Source organism: Gallus gallus, chromosome 2, assembly GCF_016699485.2.
Source record: "Gallus gallus isolate bGalGal1 chromosome 2, bGalGal1.mat.broiler.GRCg7b, whole genome shotgun sequence".
In the NCBI taxonomy this organism is placed as follows: domain Eukaryota; kingdom Metazoa; phylum Chordata; class Aves; order Galliformes; family Phasianidae; genus Gallus; species Gallus gallus.
The window spans coordinates 104,495,965-104,518,632 of record NC_052533.1 but is presented as its reverse complement, the minus strand read 5'-3'; the positions used below and the strand labels follow the sequence as shown (position 1 = coordinate 104,518,632).

At 40.4% G+C, this 22,668-nt stretch overlaps 1 protein-coding gene across 2 annotated transcripts in view; it reads left to right on the top strand.

Moving 5' to 3' along the window:
• CDH2 (cadherin 2) overlaps positions 1 to 22,668 on the top strand; it is a 114,484-nt gene that overhangs the window by 7,762 nt on the left and 84,054 nt on the right. Inside the window, exon 2 of one of the 2 annotated variants that reach the window (NM_001001615.2) lies at positions 3,204 to 3,315. In NM_001001615.2, the coding sequence (NP_001001615.1) occupies positions 3,204 to 3,315 (112 nt within the window). Of the gene's footprint in view, positions 1 to 3,203; positions 3,316 to 16,234; positions 16,430 to 22,668 lie in introns of those variants that run through there. The other variant, XM_040677263.2, reaches the window with a different exon arrangement.

Sequence of the window (22,668 nt, the reverse complement as noted above, 5' to 3'; positions counted from 1 at the left end):
TTTTGTATGAGTACAAGCTAAGGTAATTGCTTTCCATCTTAAAAGATAGTTTGTCTGTAGTGTCCTTCTGTAGATGGATGTACAACTAATATTATCTTGTGTTCAAAATAGTCTTGAGAATTGTACTAATCACACAAAGTCCTGTAAATTACAGTAATGTGCCCCCATAATCTTTGCTAGCTTTCCCCTTTTGCCCTGGATAAGGGGATAAAAATATTCCAGCACTGTCTTTTGCTTCGAGTTAAAATGGTTTAAGTCTTGCAGTATTTTCAGTCTGAACTTGATGTGACCCACTGTGTCTGAAGCTACAACTCATACTTAATTCAAAATGCTTAACATGGGGTGATTAAGAAATGCTGGAAATTTAAATTCTCCTTTCCCTTGTGTTTTGATTCTCAAACAATATTTACAAAGGACTGTTTTTGGAGAGCAGAGTACAGTCTTTTGTCTCCAGATAAAATTGATGGCTGCAAATGAAAGAACAAAGAAGGCTCTCTATTCATGTCCCCACATCTTTGTTTCAGTGGGCATTGTTTCAGTTTATAAGAGTTGTTTAGTACATATAGATTGTTGGAGAAGGCTGAAAGATTCCCAGGCGCATCAGAGCAGACTTGTTACAGAATCCTGTTATCTCCTCAGCTGCCCGCCCAGGACCTTTATTGTTTCAAGGATACCATGAAAGGCTATTTTTTTTTATCACATTTGCTTTGAGGTTATCTTTTATGCAGTAGTTTAAACAAGTCTTAGTATTTTTCTTTCAAATTATGGAAACTTTATAAAGCCTGTGATTTGATTCTAAAGCCGACTAAACCGGCAGCTGCAATCATTTTTTATTATTTTACCATCTTTTTATCTTTTAAGAAATCATCATTTGAGTGGGCTGTTGAGGCTTAGGTGCAGACCCAGGTTCCATCTTTGCAGGTTGCGTAGCCTCCTCATAGTTTAAACTTCGTTCCTTTCTTTCATTACTTTTTTTTTCAGTACATTTCTTCTTAAGGCCCCCATATTAAAAATAAATAAATAAATGCCACAGTGAAACCAGTTCCACAGTGTAGCTGGACACTTGGTAATTAAAATTTCTCTTACTGGATGCTTACCTAGATAGCTTACTAACTTGGAGATAGGTAGCAAATTTTGGCTTTTATTGCCAGTGTATTGAGCTGCCTAGATAGAATTGGTAAGTGTAAGTGCACCTGGCTGTGCTACGAATCCCTCCTTGCATTAGTGATAAAATTACCCTAATAGGAGCTGGCATGCTGAGCATGGCCTTGCATGTCAATGGAGAGCAAGCGCTTCTACTGGGTCCCCTTCCCTGGGAAACGTGTGATTTCTGGTGCTGCTGTCCCACGTCTGTAATGCTCTCATGCACTGAGACTACCGCTCCTGTAGCAGCGTCAGCAGGGTGAAAGCCAGCAAGTTTTTGATGCTGCACTTTTGTTTGTCTTCAGTGCAAGTTCACCTTGCTGCCTCTGCTCTTGAAGTGCCACCAGTGGGCTGTCCCCACTGCATGCCAGTGCGTGCTGCCTACTCGGGTTTGCCACTGTAGTGGTTTGGATAAGTGCTCCCTAACCTGCCTCTGTCAGAAAGGGATTTGGTTTACAGACGATACGCTGTTAAAAGCATGGAAGCTAATCTCAAAAATTGTGACTGCACTAAGAGGCAGAGTGGTGACAGATAGCTGCGTGCTTGAAAAATTCCAGTGGAAAGTGCTGATAAACCTGTAGGCAGACTGTGGATAATGGCTGCAACCCTCTTGCCCAACTGAGCTGGACCAGGCATGCAGCTGTAATGTCTCTGTGCTCAGCTTCCAGGCCTGGTGAAATTTGTCTTCAAACAGGTGGCACAGCCACTGTGCAGTATGGGAATGCTCCTCCTCTGTGCAGGTAATGCATGAGCACAGAGCTTAAGATGTAATTGCCTGATGCCCTGAGTCAGTCCTTTGGTGCTTCTCCATTACACTTTTCTGTTGGGCTTCTGTTGCTAAATGTATGCTGTTGTGTGCTTACATGACTTCAAGTAGTTCCATTTGAGGGAAGCCCATTTGAGAAAGTAGAAGGGAAAATCTGCTTAAAGAAGTGATCAGTTGTAGGTACGAAAGCAGCACAGTTGCTCATAATATCAGACGCCATATACTACTACTACATCTGGGCATGCATGTGGATAGGTCTTTACATAGTGTGTAGATGCATGTCAGATTTTTCAAGGGGTCTCAGTGTGTGGAATGCAGTTCAGTGTAGTGATGTGAGAGCTGGTCTCTGCCTTGTGCAGTTTGAAGGGTTTTGCTCTATTTGGTCATTTAGCCACATGGAGGCTTGACTGTTGTTCCGTGCAGCACTGAAATGAGGCAAAAACAATCCACTGAAAAGAAATCGTCTTTTGCCACAGCAAATTGGTTGCTTTTTTTGACAGCAGCAAACTGTCCTGGCTTACCTATCAGGAGTATATTTTGAACATGGAACCCTCTACCGAACAAAAGTTTTTGTGTACTCTATTATCTTTCTTAATAAAAAGTCATTTATGAAACTTAGAAAAATGTGATTTGAAGGGAGACTTTCCTCACAAGCAAGAGAACGGTTTCAACTGCTTGTCTTTTGCCTTGTGCAAATTTAGTGAAGAGCAGCTCTTTATTTAACCTAACATTCATTCGATGGGGATTGCGTTGGAACCATTTGACTTTCTGTGATATCTGTTTGAATGCTAATGCAAATGTAAGTACTGTTACTTTACCGCAAATGCAGCATTCTATCTTAAGTTACAGGTACTGGGGCAGCCTCACATAGAGATGTCTAAATAAAGCATTTTAAATCAGTGCCTGAAGTCTTTCCTCTCAAATATATCTGGCCATGGAAAAAAAAAAAAAAAAGCCATTTGTCTCTGTGCAACATTTATTTCCAGAGGAAGGAATGTTTTTGTTCCCCGTAAGTTTCCACTTCAGTCTCAAAGACTGGTTTAGTTGAAATGTTCAGTTGTCAGAAGAATCAAGATTGTGTATTATTTAGATCTTACCAGACAAGTGGGACTTGTTCCTTCCATTCCAGTTATCAGAGAGATTAACCCTTTGCCCTCGGACTTCTAATTGCTGTCGTATAGAAACAAAGATGCTGTTTATACAGGATAGCAGCAAAACGGAATGTGTGCCAACTGGAATGTTTCTCTGGTGAATAAGGGTTGCAATATTACATAAATTTTGTCTTGCATTTCAGGCACCGATAAAAGCAACTTGTGAAGACATGTTGTGCAAGATGGGATTTCCTGAAGATGTGCACAGTGCAGTCGTGTCGAGGAGTGTACATGGAGGACAACCTCTGCTCAATGGTACTGCTGGAAAAATGTTTTGATTTTTATTGCCTAGAATCTTAATGGTAAATCAGTCTTGAACATTTTCATTCGTAGAACACAAATTAAGGAAGGAATATCAGCTCTTATGTGATTAATTTTTCTTTACTGTTTGGTTACTGTTGTAGGACCTGGAAAATCAGTTGGTGTTAATGGTAGCACATGCACCTATGTTGACCATAAATATGATGTCTCAGATCTTCCCATGACGGTCCAAAAATTCCCTTTCTTATCACAGTCTTCCCATTTATACTTCCTGTTCCAGCCCTTAAACTGATTTGTCATCTGCCTGTAATTTGAACCCATGTGTAAATGTTGAAAAAGTAAAGAAAGTTTCCTTTCTACTTTATATCTTCCCTGGAAGTACTGCAGTTAGCACCTAGTCTTCGCGCACAAATCAGCATGGGGATAGTTCCCTTAGTAGGGAGCTGTCCTTGGCGGCACTCTGAGGGGGCTGGATGTCACATAGGATAATGGTCTCAGCCCTTCCTCTCCATATGTATTTGTTAGGCAAGATGGGAGGCTGTATGGGAGCATGCTTTTGGCTGTATGTAGAGAATTTAGTGATTATACTCCTTAAGTACCTGCCAGAGATGGGGAAGAGGGCTCAAGCTTTTGCATACCCACAGGCAATGTAGCTCAGGAGTGGACAGTTTAATTTAGGCAACAGCATAGGTTGCTTTTTCCTGGTGACCTGAGCAGAGGCACCTATGGAAGGCAAGGTGTGGGACAGGGAATCACATCGAGGGCAGCTGCCTGGGAGCCCTGGTCAGTGGCCGTAGCTCTCAGCGCTCAGAAAGGAGCCTTGCCAGGCAGCACAGCGCTATGCCAGCGCTATCACTCGCGTGGTGCACTGCTGCTTTGCCCTGGCACGTATCTTTGTCTGAGTGGCACAATGCCCAGACAAAGCCTAGCCAAGTCCCCAGCTAGCAGCAAGCTCCACTAGTGTGAGCCCTCACTTCTGCGTGGGATGAACTGAAGCCAGTAGGTCTGCCCACGTGCCTGGGAGTCATCTGGGTGGGGAATTGGGTTCACTGCCCTTCTTGTCTCCTTGTCTCTTAAGGGCTAGAATAGCCATCTGTGGAACACAGAGGCACCTGATGTGAGCTTCTACTGGATTTCTCAAGAAGCTAAGTTTCAGTATAGAACTTCGTGGAAGAATAACATTTTAAAAAATACGCATTAATTTCACTGCTTTCTGAACTGCTAGCATCAATGTTGCTTTTATTCAGTCTAATTCTGAAATTGTGGAACTAAGAACATCAGTCTTAGTTTCAAATACATCTTAATAGTTAATTTAATTTTTTGTTTTCTCTCATATATGCGGTTACACAGATCAAGATTCTCAAATGAAAAACATTCTAATGACTCTACAAAACAAACAAAGTGAAAGCTGTAGTCTTGATACTGCATGCTGTATGTACCAGTATCTCTCCTTAATTATATTTTTGCAGACCTGTATTGTGCTTCTGAGTAGTGTAGTGGAAACGTGAATGCAGGAAGAATCAATCAGATTTAGTGTGTTTCAGCTTCGGTTATTAAAGCATTTTCAGTTCAGTTTCAAGGAAATATATTTTACCACCACATGCTTTTATTTTATTGAAGAATAGCTTAGAAATTCGTGCATTAAATTAAGCATTCAGCTAACTGAGAAAATAATACAGAGGGAAGGAATTTCCCTCACTGCTCCACCAGTTGGGAATTTAATATACTGTTCTGCTGTAGAATGTTGCAGTAGTCATCAACATTGAGAACTCCTTCCGTAGGTGGTGTTGGAAACCTAGAGGAAGAGGCAGAAACAACAATAGAGAGCTTAGAAGGCAACTGCTTTCCAAAGATGCAGTCTTGAAACCATTATTTGGTAATGGTTAGTTATAATGCTGCTGGTTAATCAAAAACTGAAAATGACACTAATTCTGAGATATGCCCTGTCACATGGAAGCTGTCTTCTGTCTTCATGGCATCAAGACCCTTTCTGAAATCTCTCTCACTTTTTTTCTACTGGCTGGGAAATACAGTGAACTGCCCTCTGATTCTGTCTTAGTATTGCTCATACAAATCTGATGATAATGACTGACCAGCCCTAATTGTTTTTAAGTAACGTACAGATGGAAAACTGACTTCCTTTTTCATTACTCATCCCAATCACACAGTCCCTCCTGTTGCTTTTTAAAACTTTGAAGTGAGTGAGGCATACTGTTGGTTTGTCCTTGAATGGTATTAAAATGCATAGCATTTTAGGGAAGTGGGAATAGGAAAAAAAAATACAGAGCATACAGCATGCTCTGTATCCCATCACATCAACTGGTTTTGAAATGACCTGGAGGAGTTTGCTTTCTACTACCATTTCCTCAGTTGAATTACTGCAATGGTTAATTCTTTTGAAAAATTCTGACATGCTTAAAAGCATATCATTTGCTGGTTATACATAAACATACAGTCCATCATGGCATAGCTTTGACTTAAATTTAATTATACTGTCATTTTGAAATACTGTTGTTGTCAAAACCCTATTTTCTGGTTATTGAACTAGATTCAGATGATGCTACAAGTTATGTATAGTTGCATGACATTTGCTTCTTAAGTATAACCATGGGCCTGATTCTGATCTCAGTCGCCTTATTCATATCTAACTGCGTGATTATGGTAGTATGAATTCAGAAGTGACACATATATAACTATAGGTTTTCTATGTGATTTAGAATTGAAAGCTTTAATTTTCTTTGGGTTTGTGCATTGATACAACAAACAGATGCTTTATGATCCTCTTAGCTGGAGAATAATTTGAACTTTACTTGATGTTTTCTTGACATGTTGTTTCTTAAAATATTGAACAAAAAAAAAAAAAAACGACAAGATGTTTAATATCTGTCATGTTTGTGTGCTTTTATCTTGCCCACTGGGGGGGATAAGCTTCTTCTAAGCCCTTCAATTTCCATCTCTCTCACCAAAATGTAAATAAACGTAGAATCATCATATGACTTGTTGATCTATGCTTTTCAGTTGTTACAGTAATCTGGGATATTTGATGATTAAGTATCCTTATAGGAAATGCTTAGGTTTGAGAGTATGGGGCAGTGTTCCACCATGTGCTATGTGATACTCTTTTTCTATTCCTGTATTCCAGTGGTGTCTCTTTGAAGGAGGGTCAGAATTATTCCTATTACATGGAGGAAAAAATATATATTTCTTCAGTTGGTAATGACTTTCTCCATTCATTCATGTGGCTAGTATATATTAACCTCCACTAGTTTGTCCTTCTATGCATTAGGACATATATTAAATTGGTGTCTCTGTATTCATTTGTCATGATATGCGATAAATTGATGGAGAAATATATTCTGAATAAGCATCAGACACTTCGGTGGAATTACAGTGACTTCACTAAGGATCTGGGAGGAGCTCAGAACCAACACCTTCATTTCTGTCAAGGGAAGAGGGAGAAAAATAATAGTCTCTCATAGAAAATTAAAAGAAACTTTGCGCACCAGAAAAAAGGTGGAGTTATTTGGGCCTCCAGTTCTTCTAGAATTGAATGTATTTGTTAAGTATTTGAAGATTGAAATGTTCCAGTGCTACATAAAACAATTTTTGTACGAATAACTCACCAGACTTCACCGAGAAGATATCCAACCTGAATTTACAGACACAATACTTCTTATTTGTTTATTTAAAATGTAACTTGTACTTGAAGTGTCATGCATAAGATTTAGTATTTGGAGAAGAAGAGGTTAAGTTGAAGAGGGAGTTCTGTTTAATATATGAAGTGCCCTTGCTTGTGCTGGTTTTATCAGTCTTGTAGTTCATCCAGGAAAGAAATACTTTGGCCACTTGATATGCATGTCCAACCTGTTTATCTAATCTCTGTTCTATATCCTGCAAATTTTAAGATAACAAAAATGCATTTCTACTGAAATTACCCACCTAGGAAGGTTACTTGAACAGTTATTTGCAGAAAAACAGCTTAAACTTTCAGATTCTCAGTCTGATAATTTAGTGTTTTTTTAATGCTGCACATATTTTAATATTGTGTCCTGTTACTAAATGTATGATTTTAGTTCTCTGCTAAACAAATGTGTTGCCTAGACATGAGTCTTAAATGCATCGTGTGAGCATTGTGTAGCTGTAAAATGATTCTGAGCTTTTGGAGTTGCACAGTGATAGAGGAAGAAAATATCTTAGTATTGGTCATGGAGATAAGCAGTGATCATGGATGAGTAACACCGCTGTTCCATGAGCTATGTAAGCTGAAGCAAGCTGACAGGGTTGCTTCCGCTTCCCCTCCTTTTTGAGGTTGGTACCAAACGGTTCTGAAACCACAAATTGAATGGGGTTGGCCAGCTTATCTGGGGTATAGCTCATACTCCCTGTCCCTAGGTTTCTGCAGACAGATCTTGTGTGATTAAATGGAGCCATGGTATCCTCGCTGCCTTTTCTTTTCAAGCAGTGAAGCTCTAACTAAATAACCTTTGTTTTGATGCTTTGATATCTGATGCCAGATTCTGATTTCAGCATTCCCACTGACTTACTTTGTAGTTTACAACTTTGAACATAACTTGTTTCTGAATTGTTTTAGAACATATTGCTGGGAATGTGCCACTAGGGTGAGGAATTTTCCCCTTGTTTGCTTTACTACTTCTCACACTGTTGGTTCCCCTCATTATTAGGTGTGTCCCCACGTCCTATCACCTGTGGTGCCATTTGTAGGTGCATCCCATGTACCTGTGTGAGCATAACTTGTTCTCTGATTTGGTGGCTATGTTGCTGGAGATGGTAAACTCTGCTGATATTTGTTGGTTAATGGGAGGAGCCTGAGCATGAGAGGAAGGGTATGGTGGGTGGGGTTGGTTCTTGGGAACTGTTTTTGGTGAGGGAGGACTGGAGGTTCTGGGGTCGGAGAGCTGCTCTTCCAGCTTGCTGTAAAGTTGCATGATGTTAGAGATAAGTTCATCCATCCAAATTACTCAACTCTGTATGGGACACACTGTTCCCCAAAGAGCCTGGTGGTTCACCCGTGATGATAAGGAAGTCTGGAAGCTGGTCTTGCGCTGGGCAACTGATTTCTAGGTGACCAAAACTGAGAAAAATCAATTGCAATGTTAATGTTTAAGATTGCCTGGTATTTAAATATAAGTAATGCTTTCTTCATTAAGTAGTGCAGGTGGTGCATCCTCTGGCTATCCCAGATGCACTCAGCTTTTGTGTTGGGTTTTTTTTTTTGGTGCAGCTACTGTTTTCATCATTCCATGCATAAAAATGTCCATCGTCAATGAAGAATAAAATTCCTTCTAGAAGTCGTCATGCTTAAAACAAGACAGCAGTGCTGCTTTTAAGGCTTATGTTTTATTCCTCGCTATAAATAAAAAGAAAACAACAGCTTTACACCTTTATGCAGTTGTGTTCTTCCTACGGTAGCACACACTGGCATCTTTGATATTCCAGTGAATGTTAAGACTGAAAGCAGAATCATATATTCGAAGACGGAAATTCTTGTTCCTCACCGAAAGAAAGTTTGTGTTTTTCCAGGAAAAAAAAAATGAAAGTAGCAATTGCTTTGTTTGAAGTCTCCTTGCCGTTAGCAAGAAAGACGATTTGACAAGTTCCTTCCAGGCAGACAGCCAAAGAATCTCAGTTGGATGGGGTCTCTCAGCTGGCAAGCTGAAAGAAACTGTGTCCATTCTTCCCAAATGTTTTGTTTTTTTAAAAAATTATTCTTTGCACACCCTACCTGGACCCCCCAAAAATAAAGCACTCAACGAACAGCCACGTGCTTCAGGTTATGCTTCTTTGCCCTAGCGGGAGTAAGGATGTTGTTTTTGGTTGGGTTGTTTTTTTTCTTTTAAGAAGCTTATGTTGAGAATATTTGTTTTTCTGACCACTCCTGCTTAGCATTTAGTAGGTTTGTTTTTGTCCTCTTCCCATGTGAAGCAGAGTAAATTTCAGTGCTGCTTCTTGGTGATGCTTTGCCTGCTGACTTACTTGATGTTACAGTTGTATTCTAGTTCTTACTCTCTTGCCTTTTAATCCTTTTTCTCTTCTTTTCTCAAACAGTCTTCCTGTTTGTCCTTTTTGTGTTCCCTGCAGCATCCTAAATTCTCATGTGTCGGTACTGAGCTTACTATCCTGGATTGGTAGCGCTTCCTCTGTTTGCTTTAACTACACAAGCACGGCACCTGTTTTATTATTTCTGTTGTCTGTTTATCTGCCAAGCTCTTTAACTTATTCTCAGACAGTTGTCCCCTGAAAAACAGAGCTTGCTTTTAACGAAGCAAGAGAGTTTTGTTGTTTTTTATAGAGATGTGGTTTCCTGCTCCCTTTCCCCCACTCCTCAGTTAAAAATGGAATATATCGTAGAGTATACATAAAACATATGCTCAACTTAGTGGAAAGTGATATATACTTGAATAGTGACTCCTCTTTTCTTCTATTTCTGTAAAATTCTACGTCTGATTTGTGATACCTGATTTTACTCTACAGTATTGAGCTACTAATTAATGCTGATGTATGTTAAACTTCATGTATATATAGAGAGAACAAATTATGAAATTCAGCAATATTTTGGATGCACATAGAGAACAAACGTAATTTTGAAAACGAGATTCCATTGTTCATCGGTGGACACTAAAGCTGCTATGGAGTATAGCATTTGGATCAGTTTGTATATCCAGTAGTCAGAGAATTTATTGCTGGAGTTCTAGAGAAGCCATTCTGAAAGAATCCTGCAAACACACTAATCAAAATGCTTTCTTTTTATGGAATATTTGAATTGGGATGAAAGTGTGTGTGTGTGTGTGTGTGTGTATATATATATATATACATATATATATATATATAGGTTTTGAAACAAAGAAAAAGCCCTAAATCAGCTATTGGATCCACTTCCTTTTTCCAGAAAAGGGAACTTGATTCACCTCTATTCTCTACAAAATTCTGCTCATGTTTTCACTGTAGGTCCTTCCAAATACATCTCGATAAAGAGAAAAATACTGTTATGGAGAAATTACACAGATCCTGAATGGTTGCAGTGTTCTGGAATGCATAAATTACTATCTTGGTTAATTAGTCCAGCTCTGATAGTCATTTCTGTTTATGGTGCATTTGCTTGGAATGCAGTGAATTAATTACTACTTACTCCCTTTTCCTATATTCAGATTCTTATATTCCTATTCTTCAGATTTCCTATATTCAGTTACTTACGAGGATCTTAAATGCAGTGTCCTTTCTCTCTGTAGAAACACAAGTTATGAGAGCTGAGCCATCAGCTGCCTCAGTAAGGCTCTTGGCATGGCTCTACAGGGGATGGCAAAGTAGGTGTTAGTTTCTGCCTCAGAAGCTGAGTCTGGTTTTATCTGCTTCTGACACCACTTTATGTAGCCTTAGTTCTGTTTTAAACTCTGCCATCTGGCCTGGATTCCCAGAGGGACGTTATTTTTTCCTGGAATCGCTGTAGTTGGAGCTTTCTCCTAGGCTGACCCATGCTCTAGGGGAGTGGAATGGCAGATACAAGGCTCTGCAGAGGGGCCCTCCAGAGCAAACAAAGCTGCCCTTAAGGATGACTAATTGATTCAGTGGTAGGAGACAAGTTTTATCATCACCTGGCAACAGCAGCATTAAGAATTCTATGAAGAGAGAGGGATCAGAATATGGAACACATGGAGCAAAACCTTGGGTGAGACTGCCTGTGTTAGCATGATAAGATACACATGGTATATATAATTATTCTTTCAAGTTCCCACTTTAAGATCTTCTGTTGACTAGTCATCTAGACAAAATTACTTGAGCATCTTATTGAACTGATATTACGGAAAATACGCTTAATTGCAGAACATACTACCATACTAAATAGAGAGAAATTCCAGTAGTATTTAAACATTTTGTAACTACATTAAATCAAACACTGCTGTGTTGAAGACTTTGATGTCAATCGACAAATTCAAATACATTTTGAACTGCTCTTCTTCTGGTTGAATGCAGTGAGCTGGGCTCATTATTTTTGATTGAATGTGTCATGGTCTGACACCTAATGTGAGTGTATTTGTTAACCTGGAAACACTAACTTCTAGAAAAATTCTCTTCCAAACTTTCAGGGCATGTCCTAAGCATCAGTCAGCCCCACTGAGCTGAGACTATAGGAGGGATAGAAAACAGTGCAAGGAACAGCAGCAGGTTGTGGAGAGAAGAAAAAGGGCTGGAGTCATTGTTATATTCTAATTAAGCTGTAGGAGGAGGAATTGGCCTTTAATGCTCATTGAAGCCTTTCATTTCAACATGGTGCAGCTGGTTTTGCAGTATTCTCTACATACACTATCTGGGTGACTTTTCCATCAAAGAGCAAGAAGGATATTGAGAAATGAGTGAGGTTAAATTCTGGAGGGGGAAGAGAGAATGAGGCAGAAGGAAGAGTCTTTTGAAGACAAACTGGTCTTGCAGCCAGGACATTAACTCCACTAAAGAAATGCTCATAGCCACGCACTGAGGCATGTTCTCTCTTCCAGAGACAGCTCTGGGTTTTGAGGTATTGATATCCATCGCTGCCTGTAGAGCAGCCTGGAAAAGCATCGCTGCCTGCTTGCTGCAGGTGAGTTGGTATCAGTAATGGTGGTGGTGTGTTTCGATGTTTCTCACTGTGATTATAGGTGTGTAGTTTAAGTACATGTGGAAATACAGCCTTCTCTGGGAGAGGTTGTACTAGAAATGCAGCTTTCTCCCCTTGAGTTGGGAGTACATTGCATCTGCATGGTTGTTGGGATGAGTGCAAGCTGACCTGACACAAAACTATTCCAGGCCTTTATGATGTGTCAGGTCCTGCATTTTGGTCAAAACACCAGGCAACCCTACAGGCTTGGGGAGGAGTGGCTGGAAAGCTGCCTGATGGAAAGGGACCTTGGTGTACTGATGGACAGTTGGCTGAATATGAGCCAGCAGTGTGCCCACGTGGCCAAGAAGGCCAGTGGCATCCTGGCTTGTATCAGGAATGGTGTAGTGAGCAGGACTAGGGAAGTCATTCTGCCCCTGTACTCAGCACTGGTGAGGCCTCATTTCGAGTACTGCGTTCAGTTTTGGGCACCTCAGTACAGAAAGGACATTTTGGTGCTGGAGCAGGTGCAAAGAAGGGCAACAAGGCTTGGAGAATATGCCCTACAAGGAGTGACTGAAGGAATTGGGGCTGTTTAGTCTGGGGAAGAGGAGGCTGAGGGGAGACCTTATTATTCTCTTCCAATATCTGAAAGGTGCTTACAGTGAGAGCAGGGTAGGTCTCTTCTCACTGGTGGCAGGACGAGGGGGAATGACTTGTGCCAGGTGAGGTTTAGGTTGGATATCAGGAAAGGCTTCTTTATAGAAAGGGTTGTTAAGCACTGGAATAGGCTCCCCAGGGAGGTGGTTGAGTCACCATCCCTGGATGTGTTTAAAAACCGTTTGGATGTGGTGCTCAGGGACATGATTTAGCGGAGGGTTGTTAAGAGTTAGGGTAGTATGGTTAGGTTGTGGTTGGACTTGATGATCTTTAAGGTCTTTTCCAGCTAATTTTATGTTTCTATGATGGGCTGGTTCTCCTGAGGATTTACTACATGGCTGATGTTGAGTTTGGGCATGATAGAAGCAATACTGGATCTTAATAATGGTGTATGGACTCATAAGCACTCTTCTAGCTCTTTCTTCAGAGGGAAATCCCAGGAACAGCTGTTGGTGTTACTTTACAGTTTTCTGGCCATCAAACCAGTTCCCTCTCTTCCACGCATTCGGTAAGCAACGTATTCCAAGCAGCCAAAAGTTAGAAGGTGTGAGTGGTGCCCCAGCTGACCAACACAGACACAGGCTGCCATTCCTTTCCTCAATCTCCTAACAGTGCAATTAAACCAAGCTGTGGATTTCCTGTGGAGATGTCCTTCTGTGTCTGAAAATTCATCAGTAGTTGCAAAGTAGACAGAAATAGCAGTGACACTCTGCACATATTTCCTTTTAGCCATTTCCAGCATGTATGTTTCTTATTCAGATTTGCACTGCTTGGCACCAGCATGGAGAGAGGAGAGAAGAAAGGGGACCTGCTTTGGGAAAGGAGATAAGTTAGTGAGAAAAACAGTCTGGTGAGGGTAATGGAAGAAAAGGAGGTCACAGCTGAATGAGGCTCCACAGTGCTGGAGTCTCTGTTAGTGGAAGGTTGTTGTGTTGTATGTTTTTTATGTTGGTTTTTTTTTTCCACTTTTCTCCCTGCGGTGTAACTGAGTCCTTTCTTCTGCTGTTTGATGTATCCCAGGGTTGGGCAGCACCCTGAGGCTTGCCCTGGCCACGTGCTGCCCTGACAGCAGCTGTCCCATGGCTGCCGTGCTGCTGGTAGTCTCTGAGAACCGGGCACACAGGTTGAGTTCTTCCTGCTTTGTTTCACCATCTATGAGGCTTCGGTAGGGTTGTGAGCAATGGTGGAAATTACAGCTTGCCTGCAGGAGCAAGTTTTTTTGTGTGTACTCTGCTCTTTCAATAAGTAGGTTTTGTTTGTTTTTGAAAGTTAATGGTACATAGCTCTCAGGTTGTAGAGAAGAGTTATTTGTGCCCCTCTGTGAGTTCCAGTTTAACATTCCCTTAAATAGGAAAGTTACGAATCCCTAAAAGCATAATTTGTAATGTAAAAGCTATCAAAATAGCTATGCAATCTGTTAAAGTGTTTAAAAAATTGATTCTCTGCAGTTTAAAATGTGAAATAAATGTACACTAATTGTTTTGAATGGAGATGAAGATGGTGTTTGAAGCCAGTCTTTAAAGGAATTAGTTAGATAGCACTGCAGTTAATGGTGGAGCACTATTTTTCTGTAACGGGCTTAGTGATGTTCTCTAATTAGCTTGCAAATTGATATTCAAATATAAGTAAACTGGCAATCAAATACAAGCAAAACATCTATGTAAATAGACTTTTGGTTTCTGCATTTAGCATACCTGTATGAAAAATGTGTGTGTGTGTGAAGGGTAAGATCTTGGTTGTCTTTTGGCGTGGGGCTTTATTAATGGTGCCTCCATGGTTGTATTAGGTCAATGTTTCGATTCAAGCATATGAAAAGAGAGGAGAAAAAAACCCTTCTACAAGTGAGTGGATTTTAAACATTAGTAGCAGTTAATGAATACTGTGCATTTCTGGGAATTCTTTGGTCTTTGTTTCTTTTGGGCTTTGTCACCTAGCTTTGCAAATAAGATTTGATGCATAGATGAGGTCACTGGGAATTGTTCTGACCTTCCTGGATCTGGATTCTGCTTACGCTCATTAATATAATAATTGCTGTGCAGTACACTCACTTATGTGTTAACACTTAAGTCTTGTGACAGAAACCGGATGCGTAAAATGTTACTGGTGTTTGTGTCCTGGGGCTTTCTGCTGTATAGAGAATGCAGGCTCTTAAACCCTACATTTGTCTACATGCCTGGCTTAAAGTAGTAAATTTGTTTTCTATGAAGGAGAACCATGCAACAAAATCTGTTCATAGGAGCTGTTGTGGGGAATAGAAAATAAAGGTCACGTTTAAAATATGTACTTCATTATTTTTTTTTAATTCATGAAACATCGTCACTGGCATGCTGATAATTGGCTGAGTACTCTCTGTTTTTCTATTGTTTGTTGATCAGGTGAAAGTATGACCGTATCATCTCCACACACTCCTTACATCCTGTCCATAGTATTTACTATTTAGCACTGGCTTTTATGCCAGCAGTTGTTTGGAACAGGTTTCTCCAAACCACATTCAAATCACAATTCATTCATTAAATCTAATTGTTTTTGTTGCTTAGAATCAGTTTTCAGTGCTGGTTGTAGTCTGTGTTCTTCCCAAGAAGGAAAAAACAAACAAACCTTGTGTTAATTGTTTTCTGTAAAGCAGCTGGTACACTTTTTATACCGTAAAAATAACTTCTAATTCAGCATGTGTTTTTCTTTTCACATAACCACACTATTTTACCATGCTTTAGTGCATGTATGTGCTCTTATCAAAAGTCCATTAATTCATCTCTTGGAGGATGGCTGATGGGGGGGACCGCTTGTCCTTTTTAGGTCACCAGGTCAGATGCAGCCTGCCGTCTGTGCCCAGCAGCCTCTTACTGATAGATAGCTTGTCTGTAGGCTCTGCAAACATTGCATTGGTTGGTTTGGTTTCTTCTGCCGGAGTTTACGTTAAGAACATACTTATTACATAAGAGTGGGAAAATCACTGAATTAATGCAAAATGTGTGTAGGGAGCATTTGTGCAAATGAAAGTAGCAGGACAAGGTCAGTGATGTAGCAATGTTATAAGTCTAGAACAGAAGAGCAGTGAAACAGAGTGCTTACATGCAGAGTTAAGGTAAGTTACGGGAGGAGTTGAGACAGCTTGAAGCAGAAAGTACATCTATTGTTTTTAGGCCTGGAGGTGGTTTTGTACCCCTGGAATTGTTTCAGTGTGTTTCCAAGGTCTGTGTTGCATTGAAATTAAAAACAAAATAAATGCAAGAAAAGAAAACAAAACAAAACCTTGTTCTTAATTTTGCATGTCGCTGTCTGCACTTTGACTGTGTTAAGTCTCATTTAATTCAAACCTTGTCATTGGCAATTAAATATTTGACTACAATACATGCCACTATTTATAAAAATGGATCACTTCATCCTCAGAGAAAGGTAATTTTTTTTCTTTATTGGTTGTAAAAGTGCTAAAGATCTCTTAGTTCTTCCTCCTCATTTTTTTTTATATTTTTGCAACAAAGACTCTGTAACTTACAGAGCAACAGAACCCAAGACAAAAATTTAACACTAAAATACAAAATTTTGCTAGCCCTTAATGGGTTCATTATTTAGAAGCAAAGACTGGTGGAAGTACAGGTGTTCCTGTCCGTCAGACCTATTTTGCAGGAGCTGTTCTGTTGTGTGCTCCCTGCGGAGCTTCCCGCAGCTGCTGTGGTCTGTCTGCATGGGGTTGAAGGTTTGCTTCAGGCAATGGCAGTCTGTGTAGCTGAGTTTTTTTTTATATTCCAGCTGATCTTAAATTAAAAGTGCATTCCTCTTAAATAAGTGATCTGACACAAATCTGCTTCTCAATTTCTGAAGCCACTTTCATAACACAGCTCATCAATAATGGACTGAGTAAGTAAGCTCTAAATGTTTGTGTTCCTTGCACAGACTGTAAACTTTTACTCGTTAACCTTTTTGTAGGGCAATCAAAGTCGAGTTCAGAAAAAGCTGGGTTTTTAAGCCCATGTGCTATATCTGCTGAAAGGCTGCTGTGTAACTTTAGGTAGATACTATATGAGAATGTTCTGCTTGGGTTTTGTCCAGAAGAGAACTGTGTTGCTGGAGATGCTGAGAGGATGGTCAAGTCTGTTGCTCAGTAAGGGACAGGCAAGTGTTTCTGGGTTGTTTCATAACGTACCTGCTTAGTTCTGATAAAATTATCAGGGGATCAGCACTCATTTATACGCAGTCTCTTTTAGTACATTTTATAATCAGCATGCATGCAGATGAATTGTGATATTTCTCATCTTTGGAATTTCTGTTTCTACAAAGTGTTTGAAATAATTTTTCTTCAGTGCAGTGAATAAAGCCATTAAAGTTTAGCTCGTAAAATGTTTTTTTTGCTGCAGGCTGTAGAATTCTGTGATTGGATTGCTCAGGTGTCTGAAGCCCTCTCTAATAAATACTGCCAGTTCCAAGCAATAGTGTGGTTTATGAAACACACTGAAAGACTTAAAAGATGCTGGCATGTGGGCTTACTGACAAAGACGAAGAAGATTAGGAGACCAATTTAGGAGATTGATTGCTCCAAGTTCCCTTACAGTAAGAGTACGATTTCCCCCAAATTAGAGTACGTAAGAGTTGCAGAGGAGCAGTTCAGAAATGGCAAAGTATATCTTGACAGTGAGAGACAAACATTAAATAAATATGGAGTAACATAAGGTGCTGATGTTGTCCAACTTGTGCATCACTCTCCGAGATCCAAATGCACCAAGAAGTTTGGTACAGAGCTACTTTACATGGCTGTGGATGAGGTGGCTAAATCAAACCTTGGTCTGGTTTGGGGCTGTAAGAAATAACAGGACCAAAGGTGGTGGCCTGGGAGAGAGAAGGGGAAAAATGATCTGTGGTGATAAGGGGTTGAACGGTACCACTTTTCTGGTGCAAGTCACACTTGAGAAAAACTTGACAACCCTATCCCCCTTCAGTGGTGGCAGTGGAGCCGTATTAGACTTACCTTCTTATATCCAAGGCTGAAGTCCTGTTTTACACTTATGGTGACCTAAGTGTTAAAAAATAAAATAAAAATAAATATAGTTGCCATTGAAAACAGCAGTCTTATGCTTCTTCAGCCTTAACTTGAGGTCCTAATGCCCCTCTTGCATGGGATACAGCAGTTGTGCATCCTCAGCGTGGGTCGGCGCAGATCAGGCAGGCAGTTTGCCTGAAGCAGGACAACCAGTATTCCATCAGATCAGCCAGATGGGTTGCTTGTTCTGTGGCTGTTCTGCAGTGACATGGGAGGGAAGGAGGTGGGTTCCTGGCTGCCAAACCACCTCCTCCATAACTGTAATGCCAAAAGCACATCCTAGCTACATCTACTTCCCTTCTCTGTTGGTCTTAATCCTACATCTCTGACTGGCCAAACAGTAATGCTTTGCTGTCATCTTAGGTGCAATAGATTTCCACAATCAGAATGGCTTATTTGATCATCTAGTATGCAAATAGTATGACCTTTCTGCTGTGATTACTTTTTTTTTTAATGAATGTATAAATCATAGATATTTCACCATTAGATGAAACCCTTCTGTGAAATATGAGAATGATGTGCAGCGTTTTAATCTTTCTCCTGTCTGTCCATTCTCATTCTCACTGCTGTGTCAATCCAGTAGCAACCCCTTAAACAAGTGGCAGCCTGTTCAGACCAGAAGTTCCGTAAGTCTTACCACAAACACACAAAGCAGAGTGAAGTGAGCGAGGCTGACTGGTGTAGCTGGAAGCCCCTTCTGTACGCATCCATCTTGAGCTGCTTCTTCAGCCACCCCCACTCATGTAAAACATTGCAGGCTGCCTGGGCTGCTCTGGGGGCTTTCCTTTGTGTCAGAAGCTTTGAAGCACAGCTCTGCTGGAGCCTTCTGCCGCTGCTGAAGGTGCCACTGCCTCCTGCAGCGTGCTGGCTCTGCTGGAGGCTGCCGTCCTGCAGTGCGACTGATCACAGGCTGCGTGCCCTGCTTCAGCCTCAGTGGGTCAGAGCCTGGTTTGAAATAGCAGTAAAGCTGTGCTGAAGCCAAGACAACGGAATATGAACTAGAATGGCTGAGACAAAATTAGACATCTTTTGTCAGGTCTCACAAGGCACTGTTGTCAGTATGGGGGGAAAACAGGTGGCTGAGGATGTGGCTTTTCTGCCTTTTCCCCCCACCCCATTTTGTTCATAGGGGACTTCTAAGGCAATCCTTGGGAGCGGTCTCCAGCTGTTTTCTGCAGTGAGTTCTGGGGGTGGCAGGGATTGGTGCTTTTTAAGCACAAAATGGTCAAGACTGAAGTTAAAGGCTTATAGCAAGTGTTTCTATGTATTAAGTGGGGTTAAAAAAATATATATCTGTAATAATCAGCTTGATAAAGTTGGAATTGAAAACAACAGGAATGCTTCCATTTAAGCTGAACACCATGGCTTATTTTCAACAACATTTTTTTAAGTGTTCTTCTTGAATTATTTGCTCCTAAGATCTTCATGTAGCACAGTCTGCTTCTCCTCTCAAATTAGTGGTCAGCATAAAAGTAGTGTGTCAAAACTGGTGGGATGTGCAGATATAGTATAAGACAGGGAAAATTAGTTCCAGAGTTTCTGGCAATGCTTGAAATTCAAGGCAAATGTGATCAGTAGTTTAAAATCAGTGTCAAACTTAGAAGTTTCTGGTATTTAGGTTTTTACTTTTTCAGAATATCTCAACTGTCGACAACTGTAGAGTCTCCTCTAGATCTTACATTCTAGGAAAGGGAGGCAAGTTATCATTATGTATGTTATGTGACTTTTGTAGTGCATGTCAGTCGTACTGGCTTCCTGCTCAGAGATGAATAGGAATAAATATGCCTCTGGAGACTAGTAATTAATGCACTGTTCTCTATGATAATGACCAAACCATATCTGATGGCATAGGTGTGTTTCTTCAGATAAAGATTTTATGATACCTGATTTTATTTAATCTGAACTCGTGCTCAGGAGTTAACTGCTTGCTTTTGCTTGTGACTTGAACCATTTCTCTGTGTGGGTTTTCACTTAAACGGAAGCTGGATGTTAAATTAGGAAAAAGTTGTACTATCAAAATACTGATGTGCAACTATGTAATGTGAGCATCAGAAGTTACATGAGCATTTCATACTGATTTCTGTGGATTTTTTTGTTTGCCCTTGACTTCTAATGAGACTATTAGCTACAAGCAGTATCAGTGCCCTTGGGCAGATCCTGATTCTGAAACTAAAAGCTGACAGCTGTGGCCGGAGGGGGTTGTTCAATGCAATACAGTGTGGCTTTGCCAATAATTTTAATTTCCTAAACAGGCTTTAAAAAAAAAAAAAAAAGTGGGGATGGGTAGGGCAGAAGGAACAATATAATTGCTGAGGCCTAAAATTAATGAAAGCAGCATTGTTTTATTAATTCATTTCCTTGGCGTTAGAGATATTTTGTGCTTTTATGAGAACACAGAGAGAATACACCTGCGATATTTAGACAACGGTATTACTGAATAACTTCCTTGTCTGAATTCAGTGACTGCCTGCCCTGCACACGTGGATACTCATAGTGGGCAAAACCTTAGAAAAAGACTGTAATAGTGGAAAAACAGAGCTGTTTAACAGAGTTCTGTTATGCCTATAATGTCAGAATCCTGTACAAAGAACTGAATATGAAAAGGTGGCAAAAAATTAAAGGTTACAATTTAAAAGAAATTTTCAGTGTTGACCTCCTTGAATTTGTGTACCTGTTAAGTGGAGTTCAGTAAGTAGTTTGTGATGGTTAATGTGCACCTCAGTGCTATTGCAAATATTCTTGGAGAGGAAGGAAGAAACAATGAGGAAAACTGGACCGGGGAGGAGAAATCTCAGTTATTTGATGGACTTCACAGTGGATCTTTCCTTTATTCCAAGTGACAAGTTGGGAACTTCTTTGCAAGGCAAAATACAGAAATTTGCCATTTCCTTTGCACTCATCGGTATTAGTTAGGACTGATAGTGACACATTTAGGGTTTTTTCATATTTCTGTCAAGCTGCAATAGATCTGAAAACAAGGGAGGCCTGTTTTTCTCAAATGACAAATGCAGTACCTCAGTGGTAATTAAGTTATGTAGGCTTAGCTTTCATTAGATGTATTGCTTTGGTTTATCTCCTGTACATTCTTAAGGCAACAGCAAATAGCAAAATTGAGTTGCAGTCAGCCCAGAACTTGCAATCAAAGCTTAAAATGATTCTGTTTTGTAGAAATATGTAGTTAACACTGGAGATGAATCATTCCATGCATGTTTGTTTTTTTATTTTCCTTCTCTGATGCCAGAGTAATGCACTATGCTTCCAGTGTTCTTCTGCAACTGTCCTGATAGGACTTTCTTCTTCAGAGTGTTACCCAAAGAATAGCCAGACCTGTTGCAGTGTGAGTCAAAATGCCAGTGTTGCTTGAACCTTACATGTGCACTTAAAATTAGAGCTAATGAGAAGGGTGAGCATCTCATCAGGCAGGTATCAGCAGTTGCTCTGATTAATCTTTATTTTGGTATCGTTGCAGGTTATGAACTAGCATCGCTGTGCTTGAAATCTTCATTTAAATTTTTTGTATTTGTTCTGCTCAAGCATGCCCCCCCATGTGGAGTGTCTCCCAGCAAGACGTTATGCAACAGATCTTACATCTGTCTATTTTTTTTTTTTTTAATTGAAATGTAGTGAAGTTGGATGGCCCTTTATTCCTGTGGAAGCACCATCCTAAACTAGTCACACAGGGTGTTGTTTCTAGCTTAGACAAGCTTTATCATACCGTATCTTTGTAGCAGAAGAGTGACGGTGTTGATCGTGACTTCACCATTCCCTTACTTGTAGGATGAAGCTGCTGCTCTTGACAGAGCAGAGCACAGTGGGAGCTAATCCACTGCAGGAGGAATATAAAACCATAGGGAATACTACTCTACTCTCAGGTAATCCCTTTCTTTCACAGAAAGGCACTGCTGTTGTTGCTCTTGAGAGCAAGAGCCTGTGTCTTTTTGTGTGTCAGGAGTTTTAAAGAGCTGCTGATGGTTGGGAGGCAGAGAACTTGCTGTGCTTGCTGTAGGACAGCTTGGCTGGCGAATGGCAGCTGCCAGAAGGTCTGTTGTTCAGCCACGCTGCTCTCTGGAAAGTGCTTTCTTGACGGCTTTCTCCATCTCCCCAAAAAGGAGGGCCACAAACTGTTTTTTTTTTACCCCCATCTTCTTCATTGCTTCCTGCACAGCAGTTTTTCCTGCAGCACTTTTCCTGCAGAAAAGCCAGGCCCTGGCACTGTTAGCAGCTCACTGAGCCTGTAAATCATCCGTGGGTTTTATAGAACGCACAGGCCCTACCGCTGTCCTTTTCAGAGGTCATTTGACTGTCAAAATGTATGTCATTCATAACTGTGTTGCAAAAAAAAGAAATTCCTTGTGTGAGTATTCATGTTTTTTCCCCTCTGTCACACAAGTCCAGGACAGCTATTAATGCTGTGTGTCTCTATACTTGGGTGTGGGCTTGAATTGCTCACTACCTAATTTCAAAAGCAGTATTGTTTTGTATTTGGGAACACGTTTAAAGCTGTATGACATTGACCTGGAAGGGAAGCACAACTTTAAAGTACTCAGAAGAGCAGGACTTCTTGTGCTGGAATGGCTGGTTTAAAAAATGCAGAGCGTTGTTCAGTTGTAGAGTGCAGAGCAGTTGTGCTCTGAAAACATCCTATTAAAAATGTCGAGAGTCTGACGGACATTTCAATAAAGCAAAAAAGAAGAATCTACTGCATGCTAAAGGCATTAATTTAAAAACAAGAAAAATCAGCCTTGTTTTTTTCCTAGTCTGCTGTACAGGCTAATCTGCTGTCTTTTTTTTCTAAGCCACTCTTCAGTGAACAGCCTAGTATACAGGAACAACTTCTGGACACTTTGCCCTGTTTGTTGTCCTCCACAGTGCAGTTAAAAGAATATTGTCATGCACACAGGAGATTACCATATGGATAACAATATATCACTCAAACATAGTAGGTGTAAGGCTAGTTGGAAGTCATTTAGTTGCCTCTACAGAAGTACAATATTTTCTGCTTGCTTGTTCTACCTTTTTGTTGTACTGCCTAGCTTAGTGCTTGTATTGCTGGTCAGGGTAG